Raw genomic sequence first — 17315 nt, 5'->3', positions numbered from 1 at the left:
CCAAATGCCACCCTCCTGACTGTTTCTCTTACCACCACTGGCAGCACGTTCTAGGTACCCACCACTCTGTTTAGAAAAACGTGACCCTTACATCTATCTATCTATCTATCTATCTATCTATATATCTATAAAACTCTGGGGCCATCCGACCGACTGCCGTCCGGCGCCCTTCCTGCCTTTCAATTCGTGCCCGATACTCGCAGATGTCCAATCGGAATGGCCGATGCTCGCAGATGTCCAATCGGAATGGATCCATTTGCATGTACGGCTGCCGGCTACATTTCTTCCTTTGATTCATTGCCACGCCCAATCCAGACGCTCAATCTCCGAGATCTTTTCCATTTCGGTAGAGATTTCGCTTTTCTTTCTAAGTATCCGCTCCTCATTACATTTCGTCGTGTTGAAGTGCACGTTTTTAATCAAATCCTTCTCCCCCCCCCCCCCCCCCCCCCCCCAAGTATTCCAAAATTAACTGGCTTCTCCATTTACATGTCAGCTTCCAACACACTTTGAAACAAAGTTGCAAGACAGGAACACTCTGAACCTTTCACTGCTGCAGCAGGCAGGGGAGGTGCCATTGGATTTTTTTAAAAATCCACTGCTGAGGGAGGCAGGGCAGTGCTGGAATCTTACTTTTGAGAACGGCTTCAGTTCCATTGGAAGAGATGGGTGCATGGTGGAATATTGGGTTGGGGGATCACACCATTGGGGGAGCAGACCCAACGGGTCTGCACTTGGTCTAGTTATTATATAAAAGTCTGTGGCTGCCGCCTGCCGTCCGTCCGACTGCCTGTCTGCCTTTTGATTCACTGCTCCTTCCTATCAGCTTCCAACACACTTCAAAACAAAGTTGCAAGACAGGAACACTGACCTTTTCACCTCAATGGGATATCACAGCAAGTGCTTCAACAGGAGGGGGAGGGCCAATTGGTATTGCAATTGGAACTGCTGCAGCAGGCAGGGAAGGTGAAATTGGAAAAAAAAAATTAATCCACTGCTGAGGGAGGCAGGGGAGTGCTGGAATCTTACATTTGGGAACGGGTTCAGTTCCGTTGGAGGAGACGGGTGCATGGTGGAATCTTGGGTTGGGGGATCACACCATTGGGGGAGCAGACCCAACGGGTCTGCACTTGGTCTAGTCTCCTTTAAATCTTGTCCCCCTCGCCATAAATCTATGCCCTATTGACATTTCCACCCCGGGGAAAAGACTCTGACTGTCAATCCTATCTATGGCTCTTATAATTTTATATACTTTTATCAGATCTCCTTTAGCCTCGGACTCTCCAGAGAAAACAATCCAAGAATGTCCTATCTCTCCTAGTTGATATGCTCGAAATAAAACTAAGGAAGAGATGAGATGCAACAGTAGATGACTGAAATTGTAAAGTATTGGTAATTAGTTTTGGTGGTGGAAAGGATGTCATCATTAGCTCGACTCTCTTTGCAACTGGATCCTTGACTCCCTCAAGGATGTAACAACATCCCCATCTCACTGACCATCAAACACATGCACCTCAAGGTTGTGTGCTCGACTCTCTCTGCACCCATGACTGTGGGGCTCAGTACAGCTCCAATGAGATGTAAAATTTTGCCAATAATGCCATTGTGGTTTACTAAATCGTTAATGGTAAGAGTTGTGCTGCAACAGTAAATTTGTCCTCAGTGCCAACAAGGCCAAGGAAATAATCATTGACTTTAGAAAGGGGAGGTTTTCATTGGCAGGTCGGTGAAGGAGAGAGTTGGCAGCCCCAAATTTGGGATTGTTAATATCACAGATGACTTGTTCAGGGCACAGCATACAGATGTAATCATGAAGAAGTTGTGTCAGAGTCAAATTTAAAGAGATTTGGCATGCCATTTGCTGTAGATGTACTGTTGCAAGTATCCAGACAGGCCGCATCATGGCCTGGTATGCAATTCCAACACAAAGGAATGCAAGAGGCTGCAGAGAATGGTGGGCCCAGCCCATCACAGGCGCAGCCCTCCCCACTGTTGAAATGATCTACATGAGGTATTGCCTCAGAAAGGTGGCATCTCTCATCAAGGATCCCCGCAATCCAGTCGAATGCCTCCTCGCTGCCACCATCAGGCAGGAGGTACAGAAGCCTGAAGTTGCACACCACCAGGTTCAGGAACAGCTACTTTCCTATACCTATCAGGTTCTTAAACCAACCTGCACAGCCCTAATCCAACTGACAATGGAACACTAAGGTCCATTTTCACACTACTATTGCACTTGTTTTCGTGCTATCTTGCTGAATGTAATGTTTATTTTTATGTTTAAATTATGCTTTTGTGTGCTTATCTGAGTCTATGTGATGGTGCTGCAAACAGGATTTCCATTGTACCTGTATCTTGCTGTATTTGTGCATTTGAAAATAAGCTCAACTTCGCTTGGGTCAAATAGAATTCCCAAAACACTGTAGTTCAGCCAGTTTGTGGCCAGAAAGACAAAGAAAACAATAGCCAAATTGAAATCAGGACTCTATTAACTGAATAGGTATGCTGTCTGAAATTGGCAATCTTACCAGCATAAGCTGTGACCAGCATTGTGATGGCTATAATATTCCCCTGTAATCTGCATATTTCTAAAGACTGGATCCAGAACAAGCAGTAGAATAAGCGAGTTCAGTATTCTGATAAACGCAAAGAATCGTGGGATTTGTCAAAGGTCATTCGGCACAAAAAAAGCGAGCGCTGCATAAACTGTGTATAAATTGTTAACAATGCTACCAATGAATGAATCTAGAAATCTGTCAACTCAATTGCTCCCTTTCCTGTTCCGCTGTTCGCTCACTACTTACACAGTCCTAGTTCTAGTTCAGTTCATTAATCTGCAATTATGAGATTCAAAAAGTTAAAGAAGATACTATTTTCATTTAATCTTTAATGTGTTTGCTACTGGAATAAGAAAATATTACTTGTGTTTGAAACATTTTCTTATCTTTATTCATAATTTATGTGTAAAAATATATTTAATCTGAGGCAGGCAGCGACTGTACCAGTGTGATGTGGGCTGATGCTTTACCTACAGGCGGTGTGAATGTACCGTTAAGGCAGGGGTCGGCAACCTTTGCTGGATCCAGCCCGTAACCCAAAATCATCCGGCCCGCAGGCTTATTTTTTTAATGACTAGAATGTTGTTCTTGTCTTCAGTGGGACTTTGCTCAGAGTTGTCCCAGTGCTCGGGCAAGGCAGCTTTCCGGGACGGCTTTGACTAGGATGGTTTTACATTGTGAAGTTCACTGTGCCTGAGTTATTGATCAGAGTGCACACCCTCTCCTGTGGACACGTCTCACTGTGGAGTCTGTCACAGACGGATTACACCGCCTGTTGGCCAATAATAATAGGATCGATCTCCTGAACCAGTGGCCACGGATCTACCGGCGTGTGTTCTTTCCGAACTAAACTCACTGTGGATTGAATCCATTAACAGAGCCACTCTGCTGCTGGATTCTAAGTTGTCCCTGCCTTGCCACTGGAACCCTCCTCGTCCCCATCAGATGCCGAGTTCCCAGAGCCCTGATTAAACTCGGCCGGTCACGGTTAAGTCTGTGAAACCGGCCCCATCAGAGACTGCGGGTAGGATTAACGAAAGAAAGGACCATTCTGCCTATTGTAGCGGGTGGCGGGTGTTGTAGCGGGTGTTCATGAGGAGTGTGAGAGAGAGAGAGTGGAGGAGTGTGGGGTGAGATTTAATTTCCAGCGGCATGTAAATGATGGAGCCACAAGGGTTGACACTGCAAAGGCGGTAGGGAGAGCAAGGTACTGTTTCAACAGTTTGTTTATTTTCAGCTGAGTTAAAAAAAATCACCGCATTTACTGCTGATGTCCTACATACTGCCATTGATAAAGTTACATTACTACACTGCAAGTAGTGAACAAAGCCGAATATATCATATAAAACTGTAAACGTTCGTTTGCTGAAGTTCTTACCAAGCACACCAATAACTGCAATGAGCGTATAACTGTTATACCAGTGTCTCAAACTAACTGCTATGTTCAATAGACATAATATTACTTAAACAGTTATACGCGCCAAAGCATAAAGCAATAAAACACCAAAGCATAATGCAATAAATCCAACAAAATCATCGTAGTTTTGTACAAATGAAACATAAATACACCTATTTACTAGTTTGAAAGCAGTATTTTCTTACCTCGAAGAAGTAAAACTGGAAAATACGGATGAAACGCAGGTCTGTATACACGCAGCAGCTGAGCTGGCGAGAATGTTTATCGTGAATGCGCATTGAGCATGCACAGTTGAAATACCGAACTCGCTTATTGATGGCTACGGGCTAAAATCTACAGCAGAGACCAATAGTGATCTCCATTTATACTCTATACCAGTCAACCAAGATTATATGCAGTCAACAAAATACTGGTCATACCTCACCTCACTCATATGCTGGTATATCATCCAATTTCAGAGAATATTACCTGCCAAGTTATAATTGTCCAATTTTTAATTAGACCTGTCAGAAATTGTTCACATGGAAAATGTACAATTAATTTATAAACCGAATATATAAAATATATCAACTCAATTCTTCCACAATTATTTGACTGTTGAAATCTTTAATAAAAAGATGCAGGTATTTTTGCACAAATAATACAAAAATTTAAGACATTTGGACAGGTACATGGATTGGAAAGGTTTAGAGGGATATGGGCCAAACACGGGCATGTGAGACGAGTGTAGATGGGGTGGCTTGGTTGACATGGAAAAGTTGATACCAAAGGGCCTGTTTCCATGCTATATGACTAAACCAGATACACATGGTGATATTAGTTGCCATGGCATGCAAATATGAATAGCTCGCTGCCACAGGTTTAATCCACCCAATGACTGTATACTCCCAATGTCAAAGTGCTGACGGAGTTGCTGAGCAGTTAATTATAACACAAACTCTGTCATAGTTATTTGTCTTGAGTTCGTAATTTATTTTTATAAGCTATTTTTCGTTACATTTCATGGCAGCTCAACCACAGCAAGACTGAGCAAGCATTTACCACAGTTCGATGTGTACTATGTAAACCATGGTGAACTAAAGTTATTTTGGGAATGTATGATTAGCTGCGTCTTATTTGTACATAGTCCATTTGATACTCTGCAACAGCTGTGTGTTAGTGCGTGCAACTGTCATTATTACTCCACTGTAAAAAGTTGTTGTGTGAAACAGGAAGCAATTGTGTGGCTGTTGAATGGAGACCCATATACTGTATGTCATATTGATGAACAATTCTCAACTATAGAATGACAGACAAAACATTGCAAATTGTGGAGTAAAATATGGCTCATCTTCACTGTGCTGACAAGGTATTTAACTCCTTTAGTTGGGAAATATGAGCAATCTGAGCTATTACTTGAATTTAAGATGTAGAGTATTCCACTAGATTCATGTACATCTTTGAAGATTTATGTAGTTCTTCCTGATCTTTTGTGTCCGCTTAGTTGGCAGCAAACAATGTTGTGCAGCAACAGGGTTACTGGTAGCTTTACATTATTGCCAGGTTCAGGGCTGAATTTGCCACTTTGGCACTCATAGAGTCATACCATGTGGAAATAAACCCTTCAGCCCAAATTGCCCAAGTCAACAACAAATGCCATCTACATTAGTCCCACCTGCCTATGTCTCTCCAATCCTATCCTATCCATGGACCTGTCTAAATGTTTGTTAAATGTTGAGATAGTACCTGCTTCTCATCTGGCAGTTTTTTTACATATTCCTTCCATCCTTTGTGTAAAAGAAAAGTTGCCCCTGAGGTTAAATCACCCCCCCACCCCTCACCTTAAACCAATTTTGGAATCTGTTTGCCAACACTCCTTGAATCGCATGTACTTTTACCTTCTGGACCAGCCAACCATGTTGGACATTGTTCAAAACTGTACCACAGTGCGAGTATACCACATTTTCTCCATTATCTCAAAAAATTCAGTCAGATTTGTGAACATAAACCCTATTGCCTAGCATTTTTTCCAACAACTGATGTAAGATTCACTGGCCTGTAGTTTGCTGCTTTATCACAACTGCTCTTTTTGAATAAGGAAAAAACGTGAATGATATCTCTAATATCTCACCCATGGCTAACGTAGAAGCAAAGTTCAATTAGAATCCCAGTTATATTTTCCTTGCTTCCCATAGCATCCTAGGATAGATCCCGTTAGGTCCTGGGGATTTATCCACCTCAGTGTGTGCCAATATCTCTCACACTCCCTCCTTGTTGCCACTGTAATATGTCTTATAATTTAAACATGAACAAATTATTATATATGTATATGTGTAGAATTTGAAGCTTTTGAGCCATAAAATTCCATCAAAATGGTCTGGATGTCATCATCATATGCTTGCAGTTAACAAAGTTTTCTTTAAAATATATTTAATTTGAAACTCTAAAACTGCAGTAGCTTGCAATACAACAGGTAATGCAGAACGTGCAATGATGCAAGTCAACCCTGTAATCAATCCCCTGTGTTTATATTGCAGATAGTCTTCATGGAAGACTGATTTGGAAAATGGAAAATTTATATCTAAAAATTCATTCCTGTTTGGCAGTACTAAATGTTGCATACATTGGGTGTTAACTCATTGCACTCTACCACCAAAACATAATGTTACCAAACTGGGGTGCATTTCTAAGCAATCGTGTTCCCTATATTTGTAGAAAATAATCTTTCCATTTTTGAAATTATATCATTGGTACCTCTGAAATACAAAAGACAAAGGATAATATAAATGCTGTCGTTTAAATATTAAATCCATGAATTGATTTTCACTGTAACAAACAAAGTTGTCCCAGGACGTATGTGGCACATCAAATAATTTAATGCACTGAATTGAATCAAACTATTTTCAATGCCAAAGAAATTGCAACAATGGTTCGGGAGTTGCACTAAAAGTAGGTCCTCGATCTGATTGTGTGTGAAGGGAAAGACATTGTACAGAATCCAAGCACAAGGGAATAATTTGTGTTGCAGTTTGAATATTTGCATTAAATTTAGCTGCAAATTACCTGAAAATGACTGACAGTATTTGTCAAGCAGTGATCACGTGTGGATTTTATTGGGATGAATGATATGATACCATATTTTCTTTCCATCTCTGCAGGATATTTGTGAAGATATTTCTGATCATGTGGAGCTGATCCACGCCCTGCTAGAGACAGAAATATCATTGAAGCTTCTCTCTTATTCAGTCAATATTCTGGTGGACATCCATACTGTTCAACTTCTGTGGCATCAGCTACGTGTTTCAGTTCTTGTGCTGCGTGAAAGAATCCTACAGGGTCTCCAGGATTCCAACGGAAACTATACCAGGCAGACCGACATTCTTCAGGCTTTCAGCGAAGACAGAAAAGAGGTATTTTGTAAGCTCTAATTTATTTTACACTGGCGTCAGCCTTATTAAGAATACTTTATCTACAGTATATGGAAGAGGCAAGGACCAAGGTTTTTCAATCCTCCTTGCAGTTGGTTCACCATGTAGATACTTGGTGTGGGGGTAGATTGAAGACTATGATGAAACAAGCAGTTATAAACTGTAAGTAATAATCCATATCAAACCATGTCAGCACTATAGGATTTTAGGCTGTATTTGAACGTGTGTACAGTTCTGGTTGCCCCATTAACAAGAAGGATGTGCAGGATTAGGAAAAGGTTCAGATGAGGTTTACTAGAATTAAGCCAAGAATAGGGGGTATTAACAACAGGAAGCGGTTGGACAAACTTGAATTGAACTCCAGAGGTTGCAGGGAGACCTGATAGAAGTATTTAGAATAATGAGAGGCACAGATAATGTTGGCAGTCAGAACTTATTTTCCAGGATGGAAATAATAAATACTAAAGGGCATAGCTTCAGGGTAAATGGGGCAAAGCTTAAAGGAGATGTCCGAGGCATGCTGTTTGCAAAGAGTGTTGTAAGTACCTGGAATGTGCTGTGGTGGTGGATGCAGATACGATAGTGGCATCTAAGAGACTTTTGGATAAGCGTGTGGATATGCAGGGAATACAATACAATATTTATTACTTGTCATTTGAACCTCAGTGAGGCTCAAACGAAACTCCGTTTCCACAGCCATACAAACAAAGACAATTTCCTACAGACATACACACAATTCAATTTACAGAAACATCCATCACAGTGAACCCACTGTGATGGAAGGCAAAGTATTTTCTCTCCCGTGCTCTCCATTTCTCTCCCGATGTCGAAGCCCCAGGCGGGCGATGATAAGTCCCACGGCCATTTTAGGCCACGCTGGGCAATGTACGGCCCCGCTCCCGGTCTAAATGTCACAAAATTGGAGCCCCCCGGTGGGCGCTGGAATGTCCCACGGCCATTAAGCCGCGCCGGGCGATGTACGGCCCCGCTCCGGGTCGTTCCAACCCCGCGACACGGGCTGGAGAAGTTGCGTTGCGAGAGCTCCGTAAAGCCGTCTCCACCCGGACCCGTGAGCTCCCGATGCCCCCGACAGTCCACAGAAGCTGCGTTGCTGGAGCCTCCGAGCTCCAGAGTCGGGCCGTAGCAGCGAGTCACCACCGCTCCCCACGCTCCGATGCACGGTGCTAGGCCACAACGACAACGGAGACCCGACAGGGAAAAGGTCGGGTCTCCCGTACAGGGAAGAGATTTTTAAAAAGTTTCAACCTGCCTCAATACCCTTCTCTGCCAGATTGTTCCAAATAACCATCACCTTCTGAGTGAAAAAACTCACAGCCCAGGTTCCAATCTTGCTTCCCTTATCTTAAACATCCTCTGGCTCTTGATTCCTCTACCCTAGGTAACAGACTGAGCATTCATCCTATCTATTCCCCTCGTGATTTTACGCACCTCTATAACATCACTCCTCAGCCTCCTGTGCTCAAGCAACAAAGATCCAGCCTATCTAACCTTTCCTGTAGCTCAGGGCCACAAGTCCTCGCAACATCCCTGTAAATTCTCCCTGCACTCTTTCCAACATAATGTCATACTACTTCAGTTTCCTGAGAGATGTTAGTGCTGCACTCATACGGGAAAGTGGAGAGTATTCTGTTATGTTCTTGATTACTGCCGAGTGGCTAGGGATTCAGGAACTGAGTCATTCACAGTTGGGTATTCAGCCCCTGGCCTACTCTTATAGCCACTATATTATTGCGAATGGTGCAGAATATTGATAGTGCGGGACGACAATAATACTGCTGAGGGTGGGGGATTTGCAGTGATTTTTCATAAGATTCTGTTGACTTGTTTTGATAGTGACATATTTTCTTTGTTGGAGAATGTTGGAAATGTTTGTCAGGAAATGTAAGCAGATCAGATAATATTGACCAGATACACAAGATAACAGATCGGATGTTCATGCCATTGAACTGTAGCACCTAAGCTGCTCAAGCGGAATATGGGATGCTGTTCCTACAGTTTGCATGTGGCCTCACTCTGGTGTATTAACGGATCAGATAACACCTTGATCAACGGATACAGTAGATGAGATTAGAGGAGGTGCAAGTGAATCTCTGCCCAACAATATGCACCTTGCCTGGGGGCGACCTGATCTCCTGGTTGCCAAACACTTTAATTCCCCTTCCCAATCCTACACCTTTCTGTTCTGGGCCTTCTCCATTGTCAGAGTGAGACCAAACACAAATTGGAGGAACAGCACCTCATGTTTCGCTTGGGTAGCTTACAATCCAGTGGCATGAAATGATTTCTCTAACTTCAAGTAACCCATGCATCCCCTCTTTCTCGGTCCCTCCCCAACCCAAGTCATTGTACCAGCTTCAAAGCCGTCTTGTTGAGTCTCATTGTCTGTAGTTTGTTTTCACCTAGGCCACAGAAAACAGTGGGCTGTTCCCTTTATCATCGTTACTTTTTTACATATCTTTAATTCATTTGTTCTACGTCTCTCTATAACACCGTCTACATCTCTCCTTTCCCTTTCCCCTGACTCTCATTCTGAAGATGGGTCTCGACCCGAAACGCCTTTTCTCCAGAGATACTGTCTGACCTGCTGAGTTACTCTAGCATTTTGTGTCAATCTTCAGTTTAAAACCTGCATCTACAGTTCCTTCCTGCACCCAACTCTTATGTTCTATATTGTGACTGATAAGAGAAGGGATTCCAAGTGATTTTGTTCTTAACTTTTTGTTTGCACAGCATCTGTGAATACGCAAGTTCTCTCAGCTCCTCTAACCCTTCAGTATGCTATAATATATTATAACCTCTTTTTTTGTTTTGTTTCCCAAATATATTAGCCCTCCCTTCTCTAGATTGAAATCTATTGCCACTTTTCTGCCCAACTGACCAGCCCATCAATATCTTCCCGAGGTCTGAAGCTTTCTTTCTCGATTTTTTCACCATCTCATCATCATGACCCTTGCATTTAAGTCTAAATCATTAATATTTTCATCCATGTGCAAGACTCAGCACTGAAAAATTGATGTTTTTTTCAGAGGCATAAATGAGCAAGGAATCAATTCTAGCAAAACATCACATTGTGACCCGTCTTGAATTAAATACAGTATTTCTGTATTACTCACTCCCCCCAGGATTTCAGAAAGTTTTAAATTCAATTCAGATGATCAGCCAAATCCTTGAGGAAATCTTTATTATGCTTAGGCCTCAGTTTGAGTATGGTTCCAGTCATCACATAGTAGGACAGTTGTGATTGCAATAGAGAAGGTGTGAAGCCAATTTTTCAGGATGTTGCCTGAACTGGATTTTTATGGAGATTTAGGTGGGAACTATCTACTTTTTGTTGGTGATTTAAGTAGAATGTTTTTTATTTTCAAGACATTATGAAATAATGAATAGTATGACTCTCCAAAAGGTTGAATCACATTTAAAGACTCAGTTTTCTGAAGATTATCTGTTGGTTAAGTGGCATTCTGTACAAGTGGTGACACATAATATCTCCAATGATTTTCTGAATCATTTTGTCAATTAAAGATGTCACGCTAATGGGTCTCAACTCCATGAAACATTCTTTTCATAGATATTTTTACTGTTTCTGCCATGGAATAATAGTTTTACATATTTAGTGATGATATATGTAGAAATTAGAATAAAGAATTCAAGACAATAATTTATCACCACTACAGTAATGATTTTTAAACCCTTAATAACAAGCGAAAAATGAAAGGCATTCTGAATTTTAAAACAGACATGTAAGCTTCCTTTTGTTATTGTACTATGAGTCTTGCATGGTGCTAAAATGGGACATTGCTGTTCATTATAAACATTGACATCAAATTAGTGATGTTAAATGTGTTGTATATACAGTATATATTTACATATATATTGAAATCAATTTACTCAAAACATTTTTAAAAAGCTTGAAAAAAGATGTAACTAAAGAACACAAAATGTGCTTGCTTTATTGCAAGTTCCTTAATCTTTGTATAATTACTGTTTGCAGTGGGATTGAAGAGTATGTGATTAAGATTGCAGAAGTTTTATTTCGTTTAGTTTAGAGATACAGTGTGGAAACAGGCCCTTCAGCCCACCGAGTCCGCACTGACTAGCAATCCCGCACATTAACATTATCCAATACACACTAGGGACAATTTACACATACAACAAGCCAATTAACCTACATACCTGTACGTCTTTGGTGTGTGGGAGAAAACCGAAGATCTCAGAGAAAACCCACACAGTTACAGGGAGAACGTACAAGCTCCGTACAGACAGCACCTGTAGTTGGGATTGAACCCGGGTCTGGTGCTGTAAGGCAGCAACTCTACCGCTGTGCCACCATGGCTGCCCTAGCTTTGTATCTAACTGAGTTTTTCAATAAAACAATCCTGCTTTTATTTCACAGCAGAGAATATCCTGCTTATGTAGCACTGCTTATTTTAAAAGATTGAGAAAGATACTTAAGTTGCGAATCATTCTGGTGAAAAAATTCCATGCTCCCGAGCCAGGTGGAGCCATGGTGATTTGAACCACTGGGACCCAATCAACCACTTCCTAGCTCCTTCACATTGCTTCTAAGCGCCTAGAATCTGCATGACATTTTTATTCTTAATAATTCTTGTCTGCAATATTTCTGTGACAAGGCCAGCATTTATTTTCCATCTCTAAATGCAATTGAGAAGTTAGTCGTGAGGCAATAAAATCAAGCTAAGGAATCAACTTTGGTTTCTATGGGGAGCACAGAAAGGTAAGTGGGGAGTAGTACAACCATACCTAAAAGTGAGATACCAACCAAGTGTAGTTGCAACACAGGACACCATGTGTGCTGATCAATAAGTGTGGACAGAGCTGTTCATCAGTTTGAGTCTCTGCAGTCCAGTCACATCTAGTCATAAACGGCCAATGAGATGTGGAGACACTGAAAATCCAATTTATGTTTAGCCTCACTCTGACAATGGAGTAGGCATTGACCTTCCCATTCCCACATTGACCTTTCTGTCCTGGCCCTCCTCCATTGTCAGAGTGAGGCCAAACACAAATTGAAGGAACAACACCTCATATTTCACGTGGACAGCTTCCAACCCAGCAGTATGAGTATTAATTTATTTAACTTCAAGTAATCCTTGCATCCCCTCCCTTTCTATCCCTCCCCCACCCTATTTTCCATATTAGTTTCACAGCCGTCTTGCTGAGTTTCAGATTTTTAACAGTATTACTTGTTATCACCTTCCCCACAGCCAATAATGGACCATTGTGAGCTCTTCCTTTCCTTGATCATTGTTGCTTTTTGCATATCTTTCATTTATTTGTTCTATGTAATTTCTATATCTCTCATTTCCCTCTCCCCGACTCTCAATCTAAAGAACGGTCTCGACCCAAAACGTCACCTTTTCCTTTTCTCCAGAGATGCTGCCTGACCGCTGAGTTACTCCAGCTTTTTGTGTCTATCTTCAAAGTAAACCAGCATCTGCAGTTCTTTCCTACCCATTTTGTCTTGCTCACTGATGTCGTTTTTAGGTTTCATCCAGAACGGAAACAGGTTCTTCATCCAAACTGGTTCATACCATTCAAGAAGGCCCATCACAGCTAATCTAATTTGCCTGTGTATGGCAAAGAGGCTGCCTGTGTTTTTGCATAGAGGATTTGACCTCCCCTAAGCAGGACATTACAGCTGCGAGATACCGGGTCTTATTTACCATCAAGGGGCAATTTTAGTCAGCATCATTAATTGAATTGTGACCAGGACTTGGTGAAATGTCTCTTATATTCTCAGCCATTGGCACGTATACAAGGATATTGAGGTGATGAATGTTTCACACTTTTTCCTCATATTCCTAAGTGGACGTGGTGTAACTGAAAATGTAATTGTAACAAAGTTTAGATACATCTTTGTGGTTTGTGGTTGAGTGGCTAAACATCAAATTTTTAATCACTATTCATATGCTTTGTGGTCATATGCTTTGTTGTCATCTGCAATGTTTTTGAGGCAAAGAGCTTTCATAATCCCTTTTTTTTGGTAGCAATCATACTCCATAATTCATGTGTTTGTTTTACAACGTGCTTTTGTTTTTGCAGACCTGCTTGGACACACTGACTGAAGTTGATGATGCAGGTCAGCTGACTATTAAATGTTCAAAAGACTATTTTTCTTTGGATTGTGGTATTACTGCCTTTGAACTGTCTGACTACAGTCCAAGTGAAGACCTGCCCTGTGACTCAGAGGCCAACATGACATCGAGTTCAAGCTCCAAGTCGACGTCAAAATCTTTTGGGCATTGGAACTCTGATCTGAAAAGAGCCTTTCCAGAGTTGGGTTTATCTTCTGCGCCTATTGAACATTACGCTTCCCATCAAGAGGAAATGAAGGCAAGAGATGAACAACAGCTGACCATTACAGATCACCTGACTTCAATGCAGGATAATAAGGACACAGTCATCTCCAAAATATCACCAACATCAAAAAACCATCCAGCCTCGTCTCAGACTCCACCTGCCGAGTGTGCCACAACCCAAAATGAAATGATTAAGAACTCCAAAATAATTTCTGATAATAATATGGATGATTTAGAGACAAAAAATTGTGCCCAAATGCATACTTCCAGTGCAAATAGCATCTACTGCGAGAACGCAACACCAAAAAGAACAATTACAGATTGTTTCAATTATAATGAGGCGTCCCCTACGCAACCTTCCTTACCTAAAAGAGCTTTGTATTTAGATGAAATTTCTAAGGATGACTTGGAGGTTAGTTGCTGCAGAATTTTACCTTCTGACTTCTCCCACAAAGCAGAAATGAGCAGAAGTACACCCACTCTTCTTGATCATCCAGACAGATCCAAACTTTGGCTGAATTTGTCTTCATCCTACCCAAGCACTTCAATTGCTGCTACCAGTCGCTCATACGATGAATTAAACAAAAAGGTCAGCACTGACAATGGATACCTGAGTTCACATTCACAATGTAATTTAAGAAAGGCAACTTCAGGCACAGATACAATCCATGTCCAACATCAAACAAAAATTTCTCCCGTTAGTAAATCATGTGATCTTCATGATTCCACGCAATCTAACAATATATCTTTGCGAAGCCCCAAACAGCACTGCAGCAAACCTTTATCTCAAAACATCAATTCTCCATTGCACAAACAACAGAATTATATTTCTGTTACATCCGAACAAACCTCCCCATATCAAAAGCAACCGGAAGCCACATTTGCAATAAAGAGTTTCCAGCCATGTTGTTCTCCATATACAAAAACTCCAGGTGGAGAAAATAATAATAGTTCCAAACTCTTTAATTCAGATACATTGAATGATAAGTACAAGGAAAGTAATACATCTGTGTCCTCTGGGTGTCAGAATCAGGTGTCTGGTAGTAAATGTAAAAATAAGTTACCCACCAGACATGGTTTGGAAGCAGCTTCACAGCTTCCTATTCAAACTTCAGATAATATGGCCAGGGTAGATTCTGCATGTTGTAGCTCCACTGCATCTTTGCCACAACAGGAAACATGGACAGAGAATAGCGAAAACGAAAGTCAAACTGCTGAAAATGATAAAGTTGACACTTGGTTTGGATTAAATGAGTATCTGGCTCTTCCATCCCATCTGAAGGAAACTGAAGTGTTGGCTTTAAAGCTGGAGAATTTGACAAAGCTGTTGTCACAGACACCTGAAGGTGAAGCACTTCAGAATATTGATGACTGGGAGCTTTCAGAAGCAAATTCAGTCACTGAGGTAAATCCATCAATTCTTAATGGAAGGGAGAACAGAAAATGGATCCCAGAAAATGAAACTATTTCTACAACGTCTTCAAGTGATATAGCATCCTCCCTGGAGGACAGCATTGAATCAGGCCCACTCAGCGACATCCTGTCAGATGATGAATTATCAGTAGCAGAAACAAATGGCAAACACCAGACGATATGCCAACTCTCACACCATTGGTTAACACAGGTGCCAAAAAATGCCTTGAATGGTGCTTCTTCCAAAACAAGTCTTGTTCAACAGCTACGGGAAGATATTCAGCAGAAACAGAATAACAGCTTTGTCTGGGGAAAGATCGAGGTAAGGCGATAATTTTTCTTCCTTTTGTAATTTTGGATCCAGTTAGGCTTCTCACATTAAGCACCTTTGTTGACTTTTTCTCGTTAACTTATATGGTGAATAAGTATTGCTGATGGAAAATTATTTGTATATTTCAACCTCTTCATCTGCATCAAAAACCATTTCTGGAAATGCAAAGGTAAAGCTCTTCTTTTGCTCACGGTAAATCGTAGCTGTTTTTGGGCAAGATGCTGATTTTGCTTTTCAGGATGTCAAGACCAACTGATATGAGGATTTTTATGATAAGATATAAGGAGTATGTTACCGCCTTAATTTCTGGTTTGTACTTTGAAGGTTCTCTAAGATACCTATAACACCTATATTTACAGAACTTTATATTATAGTTGTATAATATAATATAATATTGTATATTATATTACATATAAGTACATCAAATCTTTTGGGATATAATATATTATATTACACTCCAAACATTGACTGGAATGTCCCAGTAAAGAAGGTTTTGACGGGGCGGAATTTGTCAAATGTGTTCAAGAAAGTTTCCTCCGACAATATGTTGAAGGCCCACATGGGAGAGGCAATGCTTGAGCTAGTCATGGGAAATTGGGAGGGGCAAGTGGATGATGTGTTTATGGAGTAGTCTTTTGAGACCAGTGACCACTGCTCTATTAGGTTTAAGATAGTTATGGATAGAGTTAAAATTCTAAATTGAGACAAGGCCTTGCAGCTAAGGCCTTCCTGAGGTGCCTCGCAGCGGACGCCTTCATGAATTGCCACGGCCACAGTGCCTACCCAGAAAGATCGTCGGTCGGCGGGACCTTGCCCAAAGGTTCGGCGGTCGACGGGACCGGGAACCCGCTCTAAGGCATGTCAGATGGCATAATTGGAGGGGACCTGGAGACGTCGGATGTGAGGAACGTGGACTAGTAGGAGGATAATGCCTCCAGCACCTTCAAATTTCAAAGCCGGCTCCAGGAGGTACCCCCGGGACACAAACATGACCAGACGGGCCGACCAGACTGGACTTTGCCAAAAATGGTGGCACACGCATGTGTAATATATGCAAAATGAATTTCACTGTGCAGTTGCATATGTGTTAAATAAAGCACCATTGACTATTGACTATTAAAGGCCATCATTGAAGGTATCAGTAAGGAACTCACTCAAGTTGATTGGAGCAAGTTTGTTGAAGGAAAAGGAACATCAGGAAAGTAGGTAGAGCATTTTTGTCTACCTTCGATTTTCTAGCATCTGCAGTTCCTTTTTAAACACCAGGAGAGTAGGGTGTTTTTAAAAGTGTGTTGACAAGAGTCCAGGACATGCATGTTCCTGTTTGAGTGAAGGACAAAGTCGGTGAGCATAAGGAAGTTTGGATGACAAGGGAATTTGAGACTGTGCTCAAGAGTAAGAAGGTGGCATGGGACAAGTATAACCAGCTGGAATCAAGTGTGTCCCTGGAGGAGTTTGGGGAACTGAGGAGCAAGTTAAAAAAGAAAATCAGGAAGGCAAAAAGGGGACGGGATGACTGACAGATAACATTAAGGATAACCCCAAAAGATTTTATGTAATTTAGAGGGAAAAGGGTAACCAGAAAGGGACTGGAACTCTCAGGAATCAAAAACTCTGACTGGAGCCACAGAACTCTGAGTGGAGCCACAGGAGATGTGCAAGTTCCTCAACAAGGATTTATCTTCTGTTTTTACTGTGGACAAAGACATGAGAACCGAGGAACCTGGGGCAGTCAATGGAAGTGTCTTGAGAGCAGTCAGTATTATGGTTGAGGAAGTGCTGAAGTTCCTGACGTGTATGAAGGATAATCAGATATATCTGAGGACACTGTGGGAAGCTGGAAAGGAA

The 17315-nt window shown here is 41.4% G+C and overlaps 1 protein-coding gene across 2 annotated transcripts in view; it reads left to right on the top strand.

Annotated features, from left to right (window-relative positions):
• Positions 1-17315, top strand: part of akap6 (A kinase (PRKA) anchor protein 6) — a 370946-nt gene that overhangs the window by 93531 nt on the left and 260100 nt on the right. For both annotated transcript variants that reach the window (XM_055640567.1, XM_055640568.1), the window contains 2 exons: positions 7113-7364; positions 13467-15458. In XM_055640567.1, the coding sequence (XP_055496542.1) occupies positions 7113-7364; positions 13467-15458 (2244 nt within the window). The remainder of the gene's footprint in view (positions 1-7112; positions 7365-13466; positions 15459-17315) is intronic.

Source organism: Leucoraja erinacea, chromosome 9, assembly GCF_028641065.1.
Source record: "Leucoraja erinacea ecotype New England chromosome 9, Leri_hhj_1, whole genome shotgun sequence".
NCBI lineage: Eukaryota > Metazoa > Chordata > Chondrichthyes > Rajiformes > Rajidae > Leucoraja > Leucoraja erinaceus.
Note: the sequence above shows the minus strand (reverse complement) of the source record. Positions and strands in the feature narration are given on the sequence as shown.